This window comes from Gadus macrocephalus, chromosome 4 (assembly GCF_031168955.1).
Source record: "Gadus macrocephalus chromosome 4, ASM3116895v1".
NCBI classification, from domain to species: Eukaryota; Metazoa; Chordata; class Actinopteri; order Gadiformes; family Gadidae; genus Gadus; species Gadus macrocephalus.
Genome location: NC_082385.1, coordinates 2,307,086 through 2,324,585, shown reverse-complemented (window position 1 = coordinate 2,324,585; position 17,500 = coordinate 2,307,086). Strand labels below are relative to the sequence as shown.

At 48.5% G+C, this 17,500-nt stretch overlaps 2 protein-coding genes across 2 annotated transcripts in view; both read left to right on the top strand.

Annotated features, from left to right (window-relative positions):
- The window catches only part of LOC132455623 (arg8-vasotocin receptor-like), a 3,688-nt gene extending 214 nt beyond the window's left edge, over positions 1 to 3,474 (top strand). The window contains exons 1-2 of the mRNA XM_060049508.1: positions 1 to 937; positions 3,020 to 3,474. The exon at positions 1 to 937 is cut by the window's left edge and continues 214 nt beyond it. Of these exons, the coding sequence (XP_059905491.1) occupies positions 34 to 937; positions 3,020 to 3,420 (1,305 nt within the window). The 5' untranslated portion in view covers positions 1 to 33 and the 3' untranslated portion in view covers positions 3,421 to 3,474. The remainder of the gene's footprint in view (positions 938 to 3,019) is intronic.
- Positions 3,475 to 10,006: 6,532 nt separating this feature from the next.
- Positions 10,007 to 17,500, top strand: part of LOC132456640 (laminin subunit beta-1-like) — a 36,511-nt gene continuing 29,017 nt past the window's right edge. Inside the window, exons 1-8 of the mRNA XM_060051047.1 lie at positions 10,007 to 10,453; positions 11,119 to 11,291; positions 12,671 to 12,806; positions 13,892 to 13,965; positions 14,377 to 14,565; positions 15,177 to 15,240; positions 16,550 to 16,752; positions 17,408 to 17,497. Of these exons, the coding sequence (XP_059907030.1) occupies positions 10,423 to 10,453; positions 11,119 to 11,291; positions 12,671 to 12,806; positions 13,892 to 13,965; positions 14,377 to 14,565; positions 15,177 to 15,240; positions 16,550 to 16,752; positions 17,408 to 17,497 (960 nt within the window). The 5' untranslated portion in view covers positions 10,007 to 10,422. The remainder of the gene's footprint in view (positions 10,454 to 11,118; positions 11,292 to 12,670; positions 12,807 to 13,891; positions 13,966 to 14,376; positions 14,566 to 15,176; positions 15,241 to 16,549; positions 16,753 to 17,407; positions 17,498 to 17,500) is intronic.

Here is a 17,500-nt window from a genome sequence, read left to right as displayed (position 1 = left end):
GATGGTGTGAATCTACTGCGCGCGACGCGCAACATGGAAAGCCTCCCCGGGAACCTCACCGGCGGGGCGCGCGACAACACCAGCAACCAAACCGACCCGTTCGGACGCAACGAGGACATCGCCAAGATCGAGATCACGGTGCTGACCGTCACCTTCCTCGTGGCCGTGGTGGGCAACGTGAGCGTGCTTCTGGCCATGTCCCGCACGCCGCGTAAACGCTCGCGCGTGCACCTGTTCATCAAGCACCTGAGCCTCGCGGACCTCGTGGTTGCCTTCTTCCAGGTGCTCCCGCAGCTCTGCTGGGAGATCACCTTCCGGTTCTACGGGCCGGACATCCTGTGCCGCGTGGTCAAGCACCTGCAGGTGCTGGGCATGTTCGCGTCCACCTACATGATGGTGATGATGACGCTGGACCGCTACATCGCCATCTGCCACCCCATGCAGACCCTGCAGCAGCCCACGCGCCGAGCCTACATCATGATCGCCTCAACGTGGCTGTGCAGCCTAGCGCTCAGCCTCCCGCAGTACCTGATCTTCTCGCTGAGCGAGGTGACCGCGGGCTCCGAGGTGTACGACTGCTGGGGACACTTTGTCCAACCGTGGGGCGTGCGCGCGTACATCACCTGGATCACCACCGGGATCTTCCTCGTGCCCGTGACGGTGCTCGTGCTGTGCTACGGGTTTATTTGCCGCGCGATCTGGAGGAACGTGCAGTATAAGACGCGGAAGGGACCGGTGGGTGCGGGGGTGTCGAACGGCCACCGGACGAACGGACTGCTGGGGAAGAGCTCGGTGAGCAGCATCAGCACCATCTCGCGCGCCAAGCTGCGCACGGTGAAGATGACGTTTGTGATCGTGGTGGCGTACGTGGTGTGCTGGGCGCCGTTCTTCATCGTGCAGATGTGGTCCGTCTGGGATGAGACCTTCTCGTATGCCGGTAGGTTTGGGGGTTGAGGCATGCCTTTGGTAAGGGTGTTTGGTAATTTTGTGGTTCGTCTGGCTGATGCGCACAGAGATCTTCTTGTTAGATAACAGTTAACACTCTATTATTATCATTTCAGCCCCCTTGGTTAAGTCATCAACTGTTACATTGAATGGATTAAATTCATCTGTAACTTTATGAATCTTTGTCATAAATGTATCTGCGATACAAAATGAATAAAAAACTTAACAACGTTGAAAAAAACCGAGACACTATAGCGTAATAATAAAGTAATTCGAATAATAAAGTTAGAATAAAGTTAATGATACTGGAAATAATAATATGGGTCTAGAGTGGTAGATCTTGATCATAATAATGGTTACAATAATCTAGATCTACAGCTGTAGATCTAGATCGTTAACATGGTAATCCATGGAAGGAGTTTCTCTACATTAACGCTAATTGCAGGACCGGGGCCGATAACATCCTTGCTGGGATGTTGCCCTCAGGGCGGTCTGCTAATGGTCTCCCCCTCCTCTAAACGTGGCAAACCTAGAGCTACACTGATAGAAGACAGCCCCCCCCCCCCCTAAACCCAAACAACCGTCTTTCATCAAGAGGACGTCATTAAGTCCCTCCTCTGGCCAAAAACACACCGCTCCCAAAAAACGCTCCCCCTCAAACCCACTGCTGTTAATATTTAAAACAAAATGGTTACACTATACTGTAAGGGTACTTGAATAAAATACTCATTAGTTTATGCATTAACTGTTATTGTGGTCATAAGCATTAACAGTTAATTTACAGTGAACATATGTCTAGTAGTCATTTACAAACTGACAGATTATCGGATTATTCTGCACAGGGCCATTTCTTACTTTAAAACGTACTACACTCTTCATTTATGTCAGCAATAATGTTAAGTTCTTGAAGGAAACCCAAACTCCTTGTGTGAGCTAGGCCCCGCCCACTATCAACATTTATAAATGCCTCATTAAGACCCACATGGGGTCTATTCACCTATGATCCTACGTTTTTACGATTTTCACCATAATCCATCCATAACATGACTACGTTAATCAAAACATTCCTTTTCATCAGAAATAAGTTGTTTTAGGGTTTGGTTTAAAGGCACCCAGTGCAACTTTATGTAAACATTCAATGAAAATAAACATTCAATTTCTAGTCTTTTTTACACGTAGTAAGTTTCAATAACTCCATACCATTACATATCGACATTCAAGGAGCAAAGATGAGACGTCGTTGTGTGGTGAGAACTGATAGAAAATCGTAAACAACAACAATCGCCGGTGGGGAGAAGCCATTTTTCCATTGACTGGAAGCCTGCTTTATTTATTGTAGGTTACAAAAAATAAAGAAAATGGCGGCAATGTTGTTGTTATCGATTTTGTATCAGTTCTCACCACACAACGACGTCTCATCTTTGCTGCTTAAATGTCGGTATGTAATGGTATGGAGTTATTGAAACTTACTACGTGTAAAAAAGACTAGAAATTGAATGTTTATTTTTAAGCCTCGAAAGTTGCACTGGGTGCCTTTAATTGCCCTTACGTCCCAACAGTGAAAGCACATATTGTCACGCATAGTTAAATCTTCTGAAAGTGGGATTTTATTGGTGCATGGGGACTCCATCTTGCCTGCCAATCACATCCACACACTTAAAGTCGTTCTTGATTGTTCATTTTCAAAGTGTGGCTTGCTATTTGCTCAAAGGAGGAAAAAAATAATACTGAAATTATACCTTTTCATTGTTATTTTCTATAGGCCACCACATCCGCCACTGACACGGTATATTATAGCAGTCTGCCACATCACCTTTAGCGTTGTCACACAAACTACCCTTTTTGGCCTTTTTGTGCGATTATGAACAGAGAAGTGAACAGAGACATAAACACGGGTTGATTAGGAGAGCGTAGGGACCCTGAGCATACGAACCGCAGGTGGGAATCAAACCCTCGACAACGTCATCATCACCTCCATGGTTAGCTTACTAGCTTACCATGGAGCTTAGCTTACTTACTAGCATGTCGCCGCACCGCACCTCCCCCTGAACCCCCAACGCTCCCCCTCTCCCAGACTCAGAGAACACGGCGGTGGCTCTCTCAGCGCTGCTGGCCAGCCTGAACAGCTGCTGCAACCCCTGGATCTACATGCTGTTCAGCGGCCACCTGCTGGGCGAGGCCGCCCGCTGCCTGCCCTGCCGCAGGCGCTCCCTCCGCCACCGCCGCGGCGTCGCCGGGCAACAGGACTCGGACAGCAGCGTCCGCCGCACCACGCTGCTGTCCTGGCTGCACGGGCCCCGCCTCTCCGAGCCCTTCACCTGCAGGGAGCAGGACCCCCAGCCGCAGCCGCCGCCGCCGCCACCGCCGCCGCACCCCCAGCCGCCGCCCGCCCACTTGAGGGTCGCCCCGGGCGATTTGGGGGCCCCGCCCGCGGGACTTGTTGTTGTCGGAGCCCCCGCCCCCGGCGGGATGTGATGCTGCCTGATCAGAGGCGGACCTTGTTGCTGCTGCCACGTCCGCCTCAATGCGACGCCCCCCCCCCAGACAGACAGACAGACAGACACACACGCTCTGACCCACACACACACACACATTAACACACACACACACACACACACTTTCGCACTCATACACACACACACACACTCTGACCCACACACACACATACACATTAACACACACATACACACACACACACACACACACACACACACACACACACACACACACACACACACACACACACACACACACGCACAAACATACACACACACACACACACACAATGTACCCACAGAGCAAAGACAGAGAGAGAGACAGTGGGTTGAGTGACAGACGTTGGCCGGACCCCCGCCAAGCCCCCCTGTGTCGGGGAGAGGCATGGCGGTCACTATCTCGTGGGAATTAGCAGAGCTGCTTCAGACCTCCCATTGCCATCCCATCACACGGAGAATGGCCCATAGAACACAAACCGTGCAGAATAAACACTCAGCCGGCGACGTTTACATTGCGATTTTGATTTGTGTGCTCATTGTTACGATAAATGCAAGAATGGAATAATGCAGAGAGACGGGATCTCTCCCTGGTTTTTCCCGGCTCTTCACAGAGGGCCAACTCAACACATTCCCAGTGAATGCACGCACTTTGCCATCTCCGGGGTTTGAAGAGTGGTTTTCAGCTGTATTGTTTCGCTGACAACTTATGCATGTACACGCCCGCACACACACACACACACACAGACACACACACACACACACACACACACACACACACAGGAATCTATCCCTGACAAACACACACAGGACATAATCACTGACACACACACACACGCACACACGCACACACACACACACACACACACACACACACACACACACACACACACACACACACACACACACACACACACACACACACACACACACACACACACACACACAGGGTTTTATTACACTCACACATGCACGCACACTCACACACACACACACACACATCCTAGCTGCTTATCACACCACATTGTGTTGCTAGCATGAGGAATTTCCATGGCAGGATATGTGATAATGCTCACAATCCTGTTAAGTGCAGAGGGTAGTTAAGGGTTGGGGGGGGGGGGGGGGGGGGGGTGCCAGGGATATGGATATCATTATCCGTGGGACAAAATTTTAATTAGCCTTGATAAAGGCAAAAACAACTGCACTTTTCTTTTGATAATGAAGGAAGACTCTAGCTGGTGTTATTATTCTGCATATTATTATTATTATTTCATTGCACACAAATAACTGAGATGTACACATTGTTCTTAGCTTTCCTCTCATTAGCCACTGAGCTGTTCCCTCTACTCATGTATCTTATGACTTTATGAATTTATAGATTGTAAAAGTGTAAATTTCCTTGTGCTATCATGTAAGGGTTGATTGTCTTTTCCGTCACTTGTACCTTCACTGAATAAGATAAACTGACTTAAACCATGACCCATTGTCCACAACTTGATGAAAGAGTGAAGTAAACTTGTTCCCTTGTTTCACAACTTGGCCTCTGCATGAAATGTCTTGAAGGAGAGTGTGCGTATGCATGTATGTGTGTGTGTGTGTGTGCGTATGTGTGTGTGTGCGTGTGTGTGTGTGTGTTTGTGTGCGTGTGTGTGTGTGTGTGTGTGTAAAACATTAGATCAGTGTGTTTGTGAGTGGGCTAAACCTAATGTATATGCGGGAGATAATCTCAGCAGAAACCTAAACAAGCATAAGGAGGAAATGATTCAAATCCAATTAGTAAACCCACAGATGAACGAAAGGCCCAAGGGGAGGAAGTGATGTCTTAAGCCAACTTTTAAAAGACAATAAAAGCTTATACATTGTCTTACAAGATAATAAAAAGTAAAGCACTAATAGAGCCCTTTTCAAAGTCCACACTACAAAGTGTGTGAGCGAAATAATTCGGACAAGACCTGAAGTCAGCAGGTTGGAGCCAAAAACAGACGCAAACAATTCAGTGTCCAAAAAAACAATCCAACGTAGTAAAAAAACAGATCGGAAAATAAGAGTTTTGTTTTTAACGGGAATAAACGTCAAATAAAATCGTGTAGTATCACAGAAAGGCTTTCCAATAAAAGTAATGATCTCGGAAGGGGCTCACAGGAGATCAACATCACAGTGTTGAGAGCAGGGACAGATTACCAGACCGCTGGTCCAGATGGTACATGGGATGGGAACGTTTACAGGCTCAGAGGCTCCAGGTGTCTGGAAGTCTTGCAGGGAGCTCAATCAGGGAATGGGATGGAATTGAGGACGGAGGTACTATATTAGGGACACGATTATTTATTAGATTCTATTTCTAATTAAAACGTTGGAGTAGAGAGCGAGAGGAAGAGGGAAGGAGAGAGAGAGAGAGCGAGAGGAAGAGGGAAGGAGAGAGAGAGCGAGAGGAAGAGGGAAGGAGAGAGCGAGAGCGAGAGCGAGAGAGAGAGCGAGAGCGAGAGAGAGCGATAGAGAGAGAGAGCGAGAGCGAGTGCGAGAGCGAGTGCGAGAGCGAGAGAGAGAGAGAGAGAGAGAGAAGAGAAACATATATACAAACAGGCGATATCACATGTACTAATGAGGTTAAAGAGAGAAAGGGGATCCCCACACATCCCTTACGACGATCACCGGACTAGTTTATGAGCCCCAGTTTTGCTGGGAGGGTGAGCCATAGATAGAATGAGAAAGGGGGAAGTAGGGAATGAAATAGAGGCAGTAAATCTTTGGACACAGGATTGATGTGTTGTATACTTGTTTTGGATGATCCTCCTGGGGGTGGTTTCACTGCTTGGATGAGCATGTGAATCTCAGGAGTGCACTGATGAGGGGCCTGGACGATAAACCGTTCCCCCTAAGGCCTAAGGGGTGGATGTTTACATCGTCAGCTGGTGGAAACGTCTTGAGTCTGTCTCGCTGTTTAACTAGCAGCTTTGGGGTTCATCCGGTCACCGTGAGCAAAGTTCATCGGGGAGAAAGGCAGGATGTGGGTGAGGGGAGGGGACGCGACGATGAGGAGGGTGAGGTGGGAGGAAGGCCAGATCAGTCAGTGACCCTGGACCAGATCAGTCACTGACTCTGGACCCAGGTGCAACCCAAAAGCCACCCAAAAGCAGTGCATCCTGGGAAGGCGACACCTGTAGGAGTTGTCGGAAATCAAGCTTAAGTTTCCTTCTACCGTTTCTTCGTCGTCGTTCATTAACGCTTATTCTTTCGGTTGTTTTGTTCTTCGTCTGAATCATTAACCTTGGAGTCAGTAACCCGAACTGAACTGAACGTGACCCTGCTAATGTCACACAACCCCCCCCCCCACAGTTTGGCTGCCTTCATTTGAAAACAATGAGAGAATATGTTTACTACGAATAGGAAGTACACCGAGGGGACACGAGCTTCTTCATTTCCTGTCACCGTCACGAGAACAACGTATACATACTCAGCGCTTGGCGTTTTTTTTCACAGTTGGTTTTATTTTTTTGGAAAACGCAAACAGTCACAAGGGCACGAGACATAACAGGAAGAGGAAGTGGCTATTTAAACAAATAAATGCGGAGCTGGGGAGGCCAGCGTCTGTCAAAGAGAGAGCTTTAATCAGGCCGACCACAGGGGCCGCGGGCCGCTCCCTTCCTCCGCCCCAAATAAATTGCCCCGATATCTGCATTTATTTATAGATATGTATACGTTACACACACATACACACGTAGACACAGACAAACGTACGCATGCGTACCCACGCATGGGCTATACAGTACATGTACATTGTTCTTCTTCATATCCTTCCAATTGAAGTTGCCATATTTATATATATATGTAAGCACACACACACACACACACACACACACACACACACACACACACACACACACACACACACACACACACACACACACACACACACACAATGCAACTATTTGTAAGTCAATTATAAAACTAGAATAATAGCTCGCATTGCATATATATATATATATATATATATATATATATATATATATATATATATATATATATACAACCCAGTCTCACGGAAATATGTGTCACTGTCACGTCATTTAATCTATTCATTCGTGATCTGGGACGCGTAATTTCTAACAATATGTCAGCTTTTGGCCACCAGTTTCTACTTTCACCTTTGATTCTGAGAAATTGTGACAATTCACGGATATATTTTGTGCAGGTGCGCTGCTCTGTAGATACACTGCGACGGAAAAAAAGGTAGCTGCTTCATCTCTTCTTTTTAGAATGAGTTTGAAATTATTAATCATATCAGACTCCTCCTTTCTACGACTCAACCAGACACACCTGTGGATCACCATAATCAACACACCTGCTTATCTACTCCGTCTTTTTAACCATTCACCGCCAGATCGTCTAGTCAGTAGCGTTCATGACTTCCATGTCGCTTGTTCTTGTATTAGGCCCCGTCCACACGAAGCCGATTTCATGGCGAAACCGCAAAGGTCTTGTACGGTTCGGCCTTCCGTCCACACGAAGCCGGCGAAACCGCTGACCGAAACCGTAAACTTCTGAAACCACCCTCGGAGGTGGTTTCAAATCTACCCGGTTTCGTTTTGGATTCGTGTGGACGCCTGAAACTGACTGAAACCGTAAACCGTGACGTCATCGCTCGACCCTCTAGCCAATGACTGTTGAGCCCGCGGAGTCTCACCCTTTATGCGCATGCTCGCCTCCTCTTCTTATTTATTTTTCTGCTGGATTTCCGTAGCTGAAGCAGCGCCTCTTATAGGCCTGGAATGTGTACTACAGCGTTTCTACAGATCTACCCGGTTTCGCTTGACTCCGTCTTTACGGAGATACTCCGAAACCGGATAGATCGAAACCGTAACGGTTTCGCCTGTTTCGGCTTCGTGTGGACGGGGCCTAAGTAATGGTCTGGTTCTAACCCGATCTACTTACGTCCATACCTTCCGACTTCCGCGGCGCTGTCCTTCCACATCGACCCAGCTGGCCTACCTCATCGACCACGACCAGCCTCTGCTCATTCCCTGTGAATAAACATTTGAACTTTACAACCCTCTGTTGTCGTGCCTTTGGGCTCCCCCATCCCCGGACGGTAACAAGAGGGCCGTTACTGTAAAGAGGGCCGAACGCGAACATCAAATGATACGGTGGTTAACATTTCTGTCGTTTGATCTTTATATTAAGCTAAGAGGAGAGAATATTGCGTCTTAGAAAACGTTTATTGCACTAACTGAATTATCAGTGCACCCTCGGGATTTCAGTAAACCAGCAAAGCGAGCTATTTTGCTCGTTTTATAATTGACTTACATGTGGTTGCATCATTGTGTCAGACGCATGTATCAAAAGTAATTTCCATGCGAGGCTGAGAAGTTCCTAAAGCGTCCAGCAGAGGACGCCAGCGGGTTACCCTGTCCCAGACATCGCTAGCGAGCCTAGAAGATGACGGGGCAGACCTATGGGAACCAGGGCCAGTAGCAGTACCGCGATACACCTGGATATACAAACGTGGGTTCAAATGAAGGAAGCTTTCTTATACATTATAGTCCAACCTGCCCTCTTATTAAATGTAATCCCTCGTTTCCCTACAGCCCTTAGTCGTTGGTATACTTGACCTTTGACTGGGAAACTCCTCGACCTCTTATAAACCCTGTTTCTTGCCCTTACTGCGTAGCGGCAGACAACAGAACCGCATCAGTAGCATCTCATCAAGAGCAGGGGCAACAGAGAGGGACCCAACACCTCCACAGTGTCATCACCTACACACAAACCAACCGTCTCCACCCCGCCCCCCACCGTCCTATGTAGAGATACTGCACCACACGGGTTATCATGTCCGTTAAAGTTATGCATCGCGACTCCTTAAAAATCGTCCTCGAGACTGGTCTTTTCTGGAGGTTTACTGCGTCGTTCTGACCTACTGGTATACAGCGCCATCTAGGCGACCAGGGGAGACAGTGCAATTATTTGGTGAATATTTGTAAATCATTTTTAATCCCCCAGAAGGGGTACCTATTTTTTTTTCTTCCAAATAAGAAATTATTATTTTCTTAATATAAATATTTTTTCCATGGAATATTTTGTCCATGTGGCAAAGGCAAGGCTGATATGGATTCACTCCCCTTTCAAATTATGAATGTCCCATTCAGTTCGTGTTTGAACTTCATAACTCCATATCGGACGCCAAGCTGTTAAGTGATTTTATTACAAATGTATTATTTATGACAGAGCTCTCCACTAAATAGGTAAAATATCTTATTTGGTTCTTGCAGATGATTCCTTCCGATGAGGTTGACTGTACCGTAACTGTACCCCTGAGACGCCAGCGCAACGCAATATAGACTATCCTTACCGTAACTAACTCTGGGACGGCAGCGCAGCGCAATAGAGACCATCTTTACCGTAACGGTACCCAAGGCTGCAGCGCAATAGAGAACATCTTTACCGTAACTGTAACCATTAGACGGAAGCGCAGCGCAATCTAGAGACCGTCTGTGAAGAGACGCGCTCCGCGCAATGCTTCGCGCTGGAACGCAGTGCATCCCCGAAACACATTAGCCTCGTCTTAGCCTACCTAAGACGAAGACATATAGCCTACATCTAACTTCTTATGAAGTTGGAGTAGGCTAAATCAGGAGAACATGCGGGAGAAAAAATACGAAACCTCAAAAGTTGGTCTGTATAGAAAATATCTGCTACTAAATACTATACAATACGATACTAATATTATTCAAATGGAACGCATCAATAATTCCTATTCTTAATTTCTTACACATATTTTTGTCTCAAGTTTTAGGCTACTCCAGGACAAGGGCGCGCGCACATTCGGGAGCGCGCTCCCGAGTCCTTGGGTAGCTGGTGGGTGTTTATGATGATCTCCAACATTCAGGACAACTCCCTCTGTGCTCCACACACACACACACACAGACACACACACACCGGGACCCACCGACAGAGACCCTCGGAGTAGTGCGGACAGTGATCGACCTCTGAGATGTGGATCCTTCATCTTGCGATACTTTTGGGTGAGCTGCGATCGAATTGTTATTTCATTGTATTTAGTTATTGAGTTGTTTGTTGTTGGGTTAAAACGGTGGGATTAGGGGCGTGTTGCGTGTTAGTGAGAGCGGTAAACTGAGTTTCTCTTTCTCTCCTCTCTGCCAAATCCATCCTCTCTAACGAAGCCCATGTGGATGTGGTTACTGTTTCTGGGACATTACTGGGACGTTACTGGCATTCCCAGTGCGTGTTTTCGCCAAAGTGTTCCCTACTCATCCTGTCACCTTGTAAAGCGCACTTATCTCATTGCTTTGGGCTTAAGCTTTATTAAAGTAAGCAATAGGTTTGGTTTATATTCCTGTGTATCACTCGATAGGCCTACTTTTATCTGTTTTTAACCACAAGCCGAGCTTATGGCCTCTTTCTCCTTGGATCAGAAATAGATTTCATGTGACTCCAATCAAAACAAGCTCAGACCCTACAAACACACACGTTTGCGTCTGTTGAGTGCAACCAATATAATTCAAGATACTTAGCTAACACACACAGGGTCTTACTTTGCTGTGATGCAAGCGGTTTTTCTAACGGTTTGGAATTAACTATAAAGTACTTCTAGATCATTGAAATTCATGTCCTTTAATCTTCTGAGTCGCGAACTCCATCACTAAAAGCCGTTACCTCTCCGCCCCAGCCGTGGGATGGCGGGCCGGGGCGATGCTCCCCGACTTTGGGGAGGGCTGCACCGTGGGGAGCTGCTACCCCGCCACGGGGGACCTACTCATCGGCCGCGAGGACAAGCTCAGCGTCTCCTCCACCTGCGGCCAGGAGGAACCCGAGCGCTACTGCATTGTGGGACATCTCGAGGTAAGTTCCGTTCTTTTCTTCTTGCCCCGTCTGTCACTGTGTGTGTGCGCCAGTGTGTGCATGCGTGTGTGTGCATGTGCGCGCGTGCGTGTCTTTGTGACCATAAGATGTCCGTCGGTGGTGTAGGAGGGCTGGTATTCCGCGGCACAATAAGCACAGTGTGTTCCACAACTCGTCTCCTGTGAGTGTGCTGACCTATGATGGAGACAGTTCATTTCTTTCTTATCAAAGGGCCTTCTGGGTGATGTCTGCTGGGTTGGGATGTGAATGCTCTCCTTATGAAACACGGGGCCCCTAACCCCCACCCGGGACTCAAGGGGGGAAGATATAGGAAGAATATAGAATATAGGACTTGGGAGTTGAGCAGCTTAATGCGTTTCCGCTTTCCCGCTAAGCATTTAGGGAATGGGGGTTTCGGGGCAGTCTGTTGGAATGCCTCCCACATTTATGATGTTGTTTACATCGGGAAGTTTACACAAAAGGAGGTTTCAATTTCAGGCTTTGGTGTAATCACACTGCAGCTGGCTCTGGTGTTGACAATGCATAACAACTGCTGGCACATACACACACGTAACCACACAGACACACACACAAATCTGCACACACAAACACATACACGCACGCACGCACATGTAACCACACACATACACACGTAACTACACACGCGTAAACAGACAGACACACACACACACACACACGGACGCACACACACACACACACACACACACACACACACACACACACACACACACACACACACACACACACACACACACACACAGACAAGCATAGGCACACAAACACACAGACATCCGTGAACAGATGCGCGCACACACATACATACACTCAAGTACTGTAATCAAGCCGACACAGACACAACTCTGTTTTTTCCCATGGTGTTTCATCATCTTCATGGGTCTTCTCCTCCTCCTCTTCCTCCTCCTCCTCTTCCTCCTCCTCCCCCACCCCCTCCTCCTCCTCCTCCACCTGGTGTTTCATCATCTTCATGTGTCTTCTCCACCTCCTCTTCCTCCTCCTCCCCTACCCCCTCCTCTTCCTCCTCCTCCCCCACCCCCTCCTCCCCCTCCTCCTCCTCCTCCACCTGGTGTTTCATCATCTTCATGTGTCTTCTCCTCCTCCTCTTCCTCCTCCTCCCCCACCCCCTCCTCCTCCTCCTCCTCCACCTGGTGTTTCATCATCTCCATGTGTCTTCTCCTCCACCTGCTTCCCCTCCTCCTCCCCCCCCCTCCTTCCTCTTACCTTACTCAACCTCCTCCCGCTCCAAATGCTTCTCCTCCTCCATCTCTTCCTCCCTCACCTCTTCCTCACCCCCCCCTCCTCCCTTCCTCCCCACCCCCCCCTCCTCCGCCCTCCTCCAGGGGGAGAAGAAGTGCTTCACCTGTGACTCGAAGCACATGTATGACGAGCGACTGCACCCTGACAGCCACACCATCGAGAACCTGGTCACCACCTTCGCCAGCAACCGGTTGAAGACCTGGTGGCAGTCGGAGAACGGTGAGGCCCACACACACACACACACACACACACACACACACACACATGTACACGCACACACACACACACACACACACACACACACACACACACACACACACACACACACACACACACACACACACACACACATACACACACACACACACAGACACACACACACACACACACACAAATCAATGTCCATCAATGTCGCCTTCAATGTCTCCGTCCTCTTCCTCTTCCTAATCCCCCAAGCCCCCCCTCTCCTCCTCCTCGCCCTCATATGTGGGAGAGAGAAATAGAGAGTAAAGTAGGTTACGTGTGTGTGAGTGTGTGTGTGTCTAGTGTTTGAGTGAGTGTGTGCATTGCTTGATTGTGTGTGAGGGTGTGTGTTTGCTTGAGTGTGAGTGTGTGAGGCGCAGTTCGTTCCCATGGGAAGCTGTCGCCGGTAATTGGACGACAGACAGAAGATCACAGAGAGGGGCTGCTCCAGCCAATCAGAGGGGAGGTGCCGGGTTTACAGGTGTTCCGGAAAGGACTCAGGAGCAGGTGTGATGCACAGGGAACCAGATGTGTTTCATTCCGACTACTGTATCCCACACACACATATACACACACACACGCGCGCCCGTGCGCAATCATACTTACACACAGCAACACAAAGACACACACAAAGTGGTTTGTAGGAATGCATGGTGACTCATGCACAGAACACACAGATGTCTTAGGGATGACATGCATGGGATTTCCGTTTCCTCTGAGTCTCCCATACATTAGCTGTTCAGCCTGCAGCAGTAAGGACACACACACACACACACACACACACACACACACTGTAGATTGATTGGCGTCAGCTGGTCTTTGAATGTGTGTGAAAGTGTTTGGAATGCCAACTACTTTTATTTTTTTCCTATTTTTTAATCTAAACAAGCGTGGTAGACGTTTTTTCACGAGATCCAGCTAACATGCTCTCTCTCTCTCTCTCTCTCTCTCTCTCTCTCTCTCTCTCTCTCTCTCTCTGTCTCTCTCTCTCTCTCTCTCTCTCTCTCTCTCTCTCTCTCTCTCTCTCTCTCTCTCTCTCTCTCTCTCTCTCTCTCTCTAAGATATGGAGAATGTCACCATACAGCTGGACCTGGAAGCCGAGTTCCACTTCACGCATCTGATTATGACCTTCAGGGTAACCCCCCCCCCCCCCCTCTCTATGAATGTCTCTCTCTCTTGTCTCTCTATGTCGCTATTTATCTCTCGGCCTCTTTCCCTGTCTCTCTTTCGCTATCCCCCTCCATTTATCTCTCTCTCTCTCTCTCTCTCTCTCTCTCTCTCTCTCTCTCTCTCTCTCTCTCTCTCTCTCTCTCTCTCTCTCTCTCTCTCTCTGTCACTCACAGCAGAACATAACTTTATGAATCAATACATACAAAAAATAAGAATAACTCGAGGTCATGAGCCGACCACCAGAATCAGTCGTTGTTATTGGTGGTTGAAACAACGTTCTGTGACAACACACAACCAATGCGTCGCAACGCGCGACTACACACAACCACGACACGCAACTCAGCCAGGATTCCTCTGAACGTTCCGCTCTCCGCAGACCTTCCGGCCGGCCGCCATGGTGATCGAGCGCTCCATGAACTTCGGGAAGACGTGGCAGGTGTACCGCTACTTCGGCTACAGATGCCAGACGGCGTTCCCCAGCGTCTCCCAGGGGCCCATGGTCGACGTGGACGACGTCATCTGCGACTCGCGCTACTCCGACATCGAGCCCTCGACCGAGGGAGAGGTGGGGGTCGCTTTGTGTTTTGTGGTTGTTGTTGTGGGAATTTTGTGCGTTGTGTGTGTTTTTTTTTTTTTTTCCTCCTTCTCCCCCTCTTCCTCCTCCTCCCCTATCCCTCCTCTCCTCTCCTCCTCCTCCTCCTTCTCCTTCTCTTCCTCCTCCCTCCCTTCCTCCCCCTCTTCCTCCTCCTCCCCTATCCCTCCTCTCCTCTCCTCCTCCTCCTCCTCCTCCTCCTCCTCCTCCTCCTCCTCCCCTCCTCCTCCTCCTCCCCTATCCCTCCTCCTCTCCCCTCCTCTCCTCCTCCTCCTCCTCCTCCTCCTCCTCCTCCCCTATCCCTCCTCCTCTCCTCTCCTCCTCCTCCTCCTCCTCCTCCTCCTCCTCCTCCTCCTCCTCCCCTATCCCTCCTCCTCCTTCCTCCTATTCCTCATCCTCCCCCTCTTCCTCCCCTCCTCTCCTCCTCCTCCTCCTCCTCCTCCTCCCCTATCCCTCCTCCTCCCCATCCTTCTCCTCCTCCCCTCCTCTCCCCCTACTCCTCCTTAATTGTTGTGCGCTGTTTGTGTGTTTTATTTGTTAAAGTGTTAAAGGTTGATGGGCTTGACTGAAATTTGTGTTCCCAGGTGATTTTCCGAGTGTTGGACCCTGCCTATGAAATTGAGGACCCCTACAGCCCTAGGATTCAAAGTAGGAAAAACCTTTATTATCAGTTTATATGTTAACATAAAAAGTAACTACTAAATTTAACCCTATATGTAAGTTTGCCTGTTCCACCGCTGCCTATTACACTTAGGACGAATATTTACGGAAAATTCCCAAAGTTATTCACACATGTTTTCCTTTGGAATCTTCCTGCCCGTTTCCTGCCCACACCTATCTTTCCGTCAGACTGGTAGCACACACACGACGGCTGTACTGTAGAGTGATTTGTAGTTATCTGTCACCATGGCAACCTATCGGACAGCCCGGTCACAGTGACCGACCAATGGCATTTCACACATGGACGATGCTCTCGCATCGGACATTTAACTTGGTTACGACTTCCTGCTCGGTCTATTGGTCTCTCTCTCTCTCTCTCTCGCTCTCGCTCTCGCTCTCTCACTCTCTCTCTCTCTCTCTCTCGCTCTCGCTCTCTCTCGCTCGCTCGCTCTTTTGCTCTCTCTCTCTCTCTCTCTCTCTCTCTCTCTCTCTCTCTCTCTCTCTCTCTCTCTCTCTCTCTCTCTCTCTCTCTCTCAGGCAAACACACACGCTATTGGAATGTTTGTGTGTGTCTGTGTGTGTTCAGAAGATTCAGTTTGACCTGCCTGTGAGGTCCAAGTCTTCTAACTATATATAGACTAATGTCTGCATGTTACTTTTAGACCTAATATCTTGGATTTTAAGTCTAGGAAACATTTTCTTTCTGTAAAACCTTGCCCCCCAATAGCTAGCTACAATATTCTGGAAGTTCTCCATGTTGAATTAGAATTTATACAAATTCAGCAATCAGCAAATTGCAATCACAGCGCACATTGAATAATGAATCATGACTCAAAGTTCATTATAAAAGTGAGAACTTTTATAAAAAATGTGCTTAGATTATATGTGTGTGTGTGTGTTTGTGTGTGCTTTTTTGTGTGTGTATTTCTCCTTGTGGGTTTCTGTACGCGTTTGTTTCTGTGAATGTGTGTTTGTGTGTGTGTGTTACTGTGTGTGTGCGTTTGTGTGTTTCTCTCTTTGTGTCCATGCGTGTGTGTGTTTGTGTGTGTCCGTGCGTGCCTTTGTTTGTTTGTGTGTGGCCGTGCGTGCGTGCGTGTGTGCATGTGTGTGTGTGTGAGTGTGTGTGTGTGTGTGTGTGTGTTTCTGTGTGTGCGCGTGTGTGCACGTGTATGTTTTACTCCGTGTGTCCGTGTGTGTGTGTGCATGCCTTCATGTGCGCCTGTGTGTGTGTTTTTGTGTGTGTGTACGTTTGTGTTTCTGTGTTTCCTCATACGCGTGTGTGTGTGTTTGCTTCCAGACCTGCTGAAGATCACCAACCTGCGCGTGCGCTTCTCCAAGCTCCACACGCTGGGCGACAACCTGCTCGACCACCGCGACGAGGTCACCCAGAAGTACTACTACGCCCTCTACGACATGGTCGTCCGCGGCAACTGCTTCTGCTACGGGCACGCCGCCAAGTGCGCCCCGATGGAGGGGGCGCGCGAGGGCGTGGAGGGCATGGTGGGTGGAGCCACGGCGCCCCGTTGCATGTCACATGACGGTCTTAATTGAGCTAATTAGCATAGACGACTGCTCCTTTAACGTTAGCCGACACTAACGTTAAAGGAGCAGGGGTCTATGCTAATTAGTAACGAATCTATGTTAAATAGCTATACTAATTAGCTACTACTGGATGATGGGTAGAAAGAGTGAAGCAGGTTTTTTTTTTATTACATTATTTTGAGCGTTAGTTAGAAACTAGATAGCGAATCTGGCATATCGCACCTTTAATAGCGCTCAGCATAGCGTTTATTCAAATCGATACAACTTTGCACACTTCTTAAGGGAGATGACCTCTACATGCCTACGTAGTTGTGTAGGTTCCGGTGCACAAGTTGTTGCTAGGACACCTAACATCTGTATGCTACAGGTAGCTCTTATCAATGTTGTTTCCAGAATAGGGGTATTTCTATTGTTTATGGTAAAAAGTGAATGGTAAAAAAATATCGACGATATTTTAAATCTTGAGAGTTTTACTATGATGACGTCATGAATCCAAGTGTGACGTGATTGGCCAGACAGTAGTGTGTGTGTGTGTGTGTGTGTGTGTGTGTGTGTGTGTGTGTGTGTGTGTGTGTGTGTGTGTGTGTGTGTGTGTGTGTGTGTGTATGTGCAGGTGCACGGTCGCTGTGTGTGTGAACACTACACTGAGGGTCTGAACTGCGAGCGCTGCCAGGACTTCTACCACGAGCTGCCCTGGAGGCCCGCC